The 8,137-nt window shown below is 32.2% G+C and overlaps 1 protein-coding gene across 1 annotated transcript in view; it reads left to right on the top strand.

Moving 5' to 3' along the window:
- The first annotated feature begins 21 nt into the window (after window positions 1-21).
- The window catches only part of LOC117179925 (homeotic protein spalt-major-like), a 126,330-nt gene continuing 118,214 nt past the window's right edge, over window positions 22-8,137 (top strand). The window contains exon 1 of the mRNA XM_033372147.1: window positions 22-987. Within this exon, the coding sequence (XP_033228038.1) occupies window positions 882-987 (106 nt within the window). The 5' untranslated portion in view covers window positions 22-881. The remainder of the gene's footprint in view (window positions 988-8,137) is intronic.

Here is an 8,137-nt window from a genome sequence, read left to right as displayed (position 1 = left end):
CTACCCTTAGTTTTCTCGTAGTGTTGAGGATAGCAAGGGAAAGATAAAAAGAGAGAGGTGAAGGAGAGAGAAGAGAAGAAGGTGGAGGAGAGGAGGGGGGCGTCGCGACGTCAGGCCCAGAGCTGGTCCGTCCGTCGTCCGGCCGACTCGAGCATCAGAACCGCGGATTTCGCGAGATATAGAGACGCGAATATAGGTGCATACACACGCGCCGTCGCGATAGACGCACACATGCGAATCTATGCGCGACAAATGTCCACGCACACACACACACCTATTTTCGCCGGACAGTGCCGTCGCGCTTACAATCCACGTCGCACCACCCGATCGTGATGATTGATCGTCCTGGAGACGTGTGATGAAAAAATTATCATTCGAGCTTCATCAAATAGTGCATCAAAATTAGTGTTAGTTTGATTCTCCCACAGTCGAGGACGACAGGAGGATCAGCGCCAAAGGCTTCTTATGGATTACGGATCAAGTTGACCTGAAGTTGTCCTCAGAAAAGAGGACTCAACAATTATAGATTAAAGTTAGGTTCCTCTGAGCATGGAAGAACCGTCGTGGAAGAAGTGGATTTTCCGAAGGGGGTTGGATATAAAATATAGCAGAGTGATTATAGCATAAGATAAATAGTGTTGGGGAGTGATTCCGAGTGAACTGACAATTGGAGAACGAGTGTCGGAAGCTTTGTGAGAAGTGTGAGACTTGAGGTTTGATTACCTGGAGCTTGGGGATTGTGGTTTTGGGTGGTTTTAGGGACTTTTTTCGGGTCCACGAAGGTCCATTTGTTTGGATCGACAGAGTTGTCGGACCGTCGGCACGAATCGAGTGGACGCGCCGATTGGTGGAGTGTATAATTATTATCAAGAGGCAGAGGGATGACACGTAGAAAGCAGGCTCGACCCAATCGTGCCCACCTCGAGGACGATTTAGTCCAGGGATCTCTCGAGATTTTTCCCCTGAGAACATTCGAAGACGATACCCGTAAGTCTCATGTTGGTTTATGTTTATTCTAGAAGGTGGTGACTTCATAAGTGCTTCTTGAGACAGGGGGTCGGTCTCAGGAGAAAAGTTCCGTTCTGGTTAGAAGTTTTCCCTGAGAAAATGTTTCCCAACAATATTTCACAAGATATTTTCATATTATTGGTTCAGTGCGAATTGTTTTACGCAAGACTCGACAAGAAAAGGAGAAGAAAAAACACAACATAAATATTGAAGAGGGATAATTAACACAGCCCAAACTTACAAGAATTGTTGTTCAGATATTAGAAGAGCGTTATCTAATTACTTCAAAAAAATTTAGCAATTCAAATCTAACATCTCAGATAGACTGGTTTACGCTATTTACGCAATAAACATTCAAATGCGAACGCAAATTTCACTGAAAATATACCGAGAATAAATTCTTTTTTCTCGAAGCTCTCGCTTTTGGACATTAATTGACATGGCCAATGGCCGATCGTTACCCATCAATTATCACGAGTACGTGAAATTTGCCACCAGGAGAGCCTGAGAGTTCATCACGTACGGCCAATGTTTTACACTATTTTAGAATAGTTTAGTAATGGCTACTTCTATTTCAAACCTTTACAAAAAAATTCCATATTAGAGAGTTTGGCTTTTCAAAATAAAGCTTATTTATCCGAGAATCGTCTTTTCCTTTTCACTGAATTGCTTTACAAATTGAATCGATATGGTCGTGAACTTTGAGTGCTCTCTTCAATAAATTGCTTTACAAGCTCTTACGATTCGGTGTAGGTCATTACCACCTAAAGTATAAAGATTATCATCCGAAAACAATGGTCTTTTTCACTTTCCTTTATTTATATACTTTTTTCAAAAGTATACAATTTTATCTAAATAATTCAAAATTTGGATAAAGTCTCTTAAATTCCTTGTCTACTCAGAAATGTCGAGAAAATGCGAATTTATTTATCGTTATCGAATCACATCATCAGTTTCGCGCCGCAAAGAAAATCGTTTCTACTCCCGGAGTCAATAAAAGTCGGATTTCGTTGATAGTGGAATCGTATAGTGGCGCTGATGATAGTAGCGCCTTTCACGCTGAACCGTACCAGCGAGAATGGTCTTCGCATCTATATGAACTTGGCAAGATCTCCACAGGATCTTATCAATGGCGACGCTTACAATCGAAAGTTGTTGTCACATACTATGTTCTATAAATCTTTACACTTGCATCTCAAGATAAAGTTTAGAATTGGAAACCTTTCTTATCAAATATATCGTTATTTATATTTTTATATTGTCATTTAGGGCTAAAAAAGCATTGCTACAAATAAATTAATTATTTTAATCGAAGTGTATAAATTTAGATGCTTTGAGATTGGAGTGTCTTGGACCTGACGGATGCGTGATAGGCGATGAGTTTCGCTGAATTAATTGCGTGGCATGCGATTGAGTCGTTCCGCCAAAGGAATTCATGTCGCTCTTCGACAACGCGGTGCGATAACCTCGAAGAAAGAAATAGATTCCTCTTTTATGTCCGAAAGACTTTTGTACCGGGTTTGCACCTACCTATAAAAAATTTCTTCAGGATAGAAGATATATTTGTCTTCTTACCGAATCATCGAGAGTTTATATTAAACACTTCTCAACCGGTCTTTCGTGATTCTCTAATCGCATTATCGATTAATTAATTAGTACGACCTCTCTCTTACACGTTTCTTGAGATACAATATTTTCAAATTGATCTTCCTTGATAATCAACGTTTCTTTTGATAATTACGATTCTAGACAATTATCGTTCGTTATTTCTCTTTTCAAGAAAAAGCGATTATTTCCAATTACCTTCGACTTGAGAAAGATAACAATTTCTTATGGGCATAATTTTTTGTGTCAACATAAACTTTTAAAAGGTTTTGTTAAGAATAGAAAGACAACTAGAAACCTCATTTACACGAAAAAATGTATAAAAAGTATTTCAAAATATAAATATATTTTCTCTCTTTATACAGTCAAATTTCTAATTTATATTAAAACCAGTTTTAGAGTCCCAACAGTATAAGATCTTGAAATATTATGCTGAGAAGTGATTTTGAATTGTCTCGACATGTTGAGCTATTACAATCAATCTTAGCACGGATATTGCTTGCGTCAGAATTTTTAGCTGTTTAAATCACCTGATAATAACTATAGTTTATATCTGCAGACCGTTTGGTTATCTCAATTATTTCAGTTGGATCACACCGCGATTTCCGAGACGAGTGAATATTCATCCCGAATAATTCCTAACCATAATTTAAAACAATATTCTGAACTCTGTCAATTGCAATCAAATTCTGTTATGGCTGGAACTTAACAAAAATTTAAAAACATGTCTTCTTATTGGACATTGACTCGTATTCTTTGATAAAAGTTGTAACCTCTTTCTAGATGTAATTTGAAACCAAATTTCGAATCTCCATAAACGGCTGATATTTTCAATTTCGGTAAAAGTTTCGACTTTTCGATAAAATTTGAACGCTGGGAAAGATAACGGATGTCAAAATGACATCTTTAACGTTTTAAGAGATATGAATATCTGCTGAGAGAAAAATTCAGTTAACAATTAACCCACATTGGAAGATCCAAGTTTTCAATGTTTCATAACTGCATTTCAGATTTGAGAAAGGTTTTTGAGATTTATATCGGTAACTCTCTAAACACAGGGCACTTTTAAAATAAGAACAGTTTTCCAAATATTTTTTTCAGATTGGTATTTTGTAGTGTATAATTAAATTTGCTGGAACTGGAAAAGCGATAGTAAAAGTATTCACGCTACTATATTATTTGTAACATTCCAGGTATATATTTTGACATCTTGAACTTTACATATTTTCTTTAATTGAGGCTAATTATTTAATAAAATAAGGCCAAGCAATCAAATGTTCATCAAAGGGAAATTAAATTAAAATGTTCAAATATTAGGTATATGGTGATTCTTATATTTCCGTATATAAACAATGTATATATAAATATAAAGTATATAAAGGATAAGCCGAACATTGGTGAATGTAACGTCAATGGCAAACAAAAAGAAATTTTTAAAGTTCTAAAATATAAGGGATCCCAAAAATATGTGAAATGTTTGTTTACTTTTCTCTAATTTATATTTTTATCATTCATTCATTCATTCAGCTTTATTCCGAAATATGAAAGTTATTACCAGTTATGTCGAGGGATACAAATTAAAATACAAAACGTTTTCTTGAACTTTTTCATAGTTTGCGAGGAAAGTTCTTATTTTTTTCAACTTAGTGAGATGTTTTTTCTTCAATTTGACACTAACATCAAACAAAAAAAATTATTCCTTGTAGTCGAATGATAGCCGTTTATGTATCGTCGTAACCACAAAAAATTTTCGTCAAAAGGATTTCTTTGGCCCTTAATGTTATTTTATTCTTATTTGTGATAATGAAATAATTTTGTACTATGGATCGTGCTTTAAAACACATTAATTCCCAACGTGAAATGCAGTATATGAAAAATTAAAACGAGTTGTGAAACATTAAAAACATGGTTGTCAATGTAAATATATCTTATCTTTCTAATATTTGAAATGTAAAATGGAAGCTAAACTAAAATGTATTTTTATCTTTAAAAAGAAACATAAAATATGGAATAATTATTCTTCTGACATATTAAGATAATGAATGAATTATTTCTTATGAAAAACGCCTGGAAAAGTATTGTTAGATTATGACGAAATTTCGAATGTTAAAAGCAATTTAAAACTTTATCTACGTTTTTAAGTGAACATGTTATGTTTGTCCGTGGTTTACTAATGCTTCGAAAAGTTCAAAACATCAAATTCTTTTCTTTTTTCCCCCTCTGGGCGTTCAATTAAAAATATGAGATTTGTCTAATTTGAATGTAGATATATTAGATTAACCAAAATTTAGGAGTTGCAATTTAAATAATAATATAAGCGATTTTGTTGGTATTAAATATAGAGGAGGTAGTTTGATATTTTAGTTTTACTCTCTATATGGCCAAAATTATATTGAAATTAATTAAAAACTTTAATTTTATGTTTTGCTAAAAAGTGTACCTGACTCAAATTACTTGCCATGATGCCTAACATAACGCAGTGTTTGCCAATCTTATAATAACAAATAAAAAAAGGTCTTTATAATTGTAGAACAACATAATTACGAATTTAAAATAATGTCCCACAATCAGAAAAATATTTCTGCTAATAATGTTTTTGATGCTGAGAAAAGTTGATTATTGTTTAAGCATGTATTTCTATAACTACAGAAATTTAAGTATCGTGTCCGTACAAGTGAACACCTTTTATGCCAAATATAATTAATTTTACTTGAAACAAAAGCACTAAAGCACCCACAAAACTTTAAAATATGGATAGGATAAAATAAAATTATAAGTTTACTGCAAAATACTTTATTGTTCATTGCTTTGTGCCGCTTTAATGCAAACATACAAAAAATAAAAAATGATTTAACAAAACTTTTTAGAATAAATATTAAACAGTCACTTTAAATTTATTCTTTTCTCGAGTCATCACTCAATACATAAATAGTTTCAACTATGTTTCCTAAACTCTTTCAGAATGTGTCAATTTTTAGAAACAAGAGTGTTCCTTATTAGGTGCTGTGTCATATTTGAAATTGTAACCCTGTCAAATTTGAATTCATTAAATTAACCAGAAAGTATTTGTATGGAAGGAATAAGTGTGAAATTGATATTCAAGGTTTGAAGCAAAGTTTGAAGAAAAATGGCAGTAATTATGTGTTTCGTGCTAACCGGATGGTATTGATCGCAAATATTGGTAAATACAGTTTCGTGCAGTCACGTTGTTGACAGCCGTGTTACGCGGAGGGTTGAACCTCATGTCATGTGCGAAGTGACGTGAGACAAGTAACTAAGGACCGGCTAACATCTGACTTACAATGTTCGCATATTAATAGCTCCTAATATACGCGACCACCCGTTGCTTTACGCCAGACGCCGTTTGTTGCCTGGACAATAACGCTATTAAGTTTCACGTTGACACTTTCAAGATGAACCGAAACCGCAATGCATGAATGAACGTAAATTCCACAATAAACGACAAACCCACTTTCTACCCAATTTACGGTACTACGAAATCTAAACAATTCATTTTCGTCATTACTATAATATTGAATGGCTATTAGCATCATCTGCAACTTTGGGTTTCATGATTAATTATTTTTCTCGGAATAACAATTTTTAAGATTAGTTGTTTTTTTCTTTTTTACAAATCTTAAACTTTATTTTAAATTTGATTTGGTGCAGTTAGGTTGTGTAAAGAAACTCGTGAAGAATTTGACGCTGCAGAAGTTTGTGAAAATTTCTGTAAGGGAATATATTTTCTTGTACCGAAACAATATTTAGGCAAATTTTCATATAAATGCAATATATTTTTTCATCCTGTAGAATGATTTTTGTAAGATGTTTCGTTTTTTTGTGGAGGAAAGTGGCTCATAGTGTTTCATGATAAACCAATTGAAGAATTTTGTATCTCGCTATGTACTCCGGTTAAGAAGAAATCTGGTTGTCTTCCAATTAAGTATCATCAAGCAGATTTATTTAAAGTTGCCTCATAAGTTTAAATTATTTTATTAGTTTGAAAATGAGTAGAAAATTTTTAAACAGTACTCTTTCTCTAAAGGTTTCCTTACAAGGATGCGACAAATATTTTCTTATAAATTAAATTATTGTTTGTGCTTTATATAGTACCGAAGTGGGTCAGATAGAGATTATATATTTCAAGCATCAATACCTAATTTAAATTAATTATTAAACCTTATTGCAAAAAAAAAAGAAACTAGCCTCTTAGCCCCATTTTACTTTTCTTTCAAAGTAGTAAAAAAGTAACACTTTTTCAACATTTCATACACAAAAAGGATAGACATTGATGAAAAAGAAATTACTAACAGAAAAATGTTTCAAAAAAAAAATATCATGATACGCAGGGAAAATAATGTTTCATAAGAAACTTATTTTGTTCACAATAAGCCTAATTCTGGTTGAAAATAATACCCATTGAAGCTTTCACACTCAGAAAAACATTTATCTGGAAGTAAAGAATAATTTTTTTATCTAAACAAAAATAACTTTGAAATAAAGAAAATCATTCAGGTGAAAAAAAATTTTCGTTGAATTTTACAGCCTTCATTTAAGAATTCTTCAATTGTTGTAGTTGGGTGCAAAAACAGTTTATGAAGAAAAAATGTATGTTAAATGTACATATCTACCGAGGGAAAGTGTAAAGGATGAAGGTCACAATTATTTTAAATTTTACTTTAAATTTAAGGGTTTTTTTCTGTTTTGAGGCTTTTTATACCTGCAGTTTAAAAAATGACAGGTTATTATAAATTCTTATTATAAATTTTTACGAGTTCTAAAATAGTTATGTTTATTTTCGATTTTTATTTTTAAAGGTAAAATGTTTTTTTCAAAAAATGCTTCTAATTAATGGGAAGCCTATGAAAACCTCATCAAAACTGTAGTGGAAATTTCTTATTATTTGTATTAAGAAAGTTATTCATTACCAAATCAAATAGTAGTTGAGAAATGTAATGAATTACAATTTTTATAATTTTATATTGAAATACTTTAAATTTAGAATATTTCTTCAATTCGAATGCCTTAATTTTTGATTTACGTATGCTATACTTAAAATAAATAATTATTCAGGTTTGAACATTTTTAGTTTTTAATATTAACGGCCTGAACAATTTTTGTTCACCGAAAAAATATCAGAAATATGGGAAAAAGAGGAATAGGGACTTACTCTGATCCTTGTGTAATTAAAAATTGTTCTTCGTAAAAGGCGTAAGATTTTCTTAACTCTATAAATGGTAGTGTTCAGAAAACTTGTGTAATTCGTAAAATAAGTAGGAAGAAAGAATTGAGTCAAAAAATGATCAAAAAGTGGAAATCGTCTTCAATTAGAAGTTTCTGCTAAATTGGAAAACTCTTCAATCTTTATAAACGAAATTCGACTTTTGTTTGTACTTTCAGTTATTGCTGCCGTACAGCACAGTGGGTGCAAGTACATAATTAAATGTTGCAATTTTAGCAATTTTTTAAAAAATAGAGGAAAAGGATAAATAGAGACTTACTCTGATCCTTCTGTAATTACAAA

The sequence above is a fragment of the Belonocnema kinseyi genome, chromosome 9, assembly GCF_010883055.1.
Source record: "Belonocnema kinseyi isolate 2016_QV_RU_SX_M_011 chromosome 9, B_treatae_v1, whole genome shotgun sequence".
Taxonomy (NCBI): domain Eukaryota; kingdom Metazoa; phylum Arthropoda; class Insecta; order Hymenoptera; family Cynipidae; genus Belonocnema; species Belonocnema kinseyi.
The sequence above is the reverse complement of the archived record's forward strand: the minus strand, read 5'-3'. Positions and strand labels throughout refer to the sequence as shown.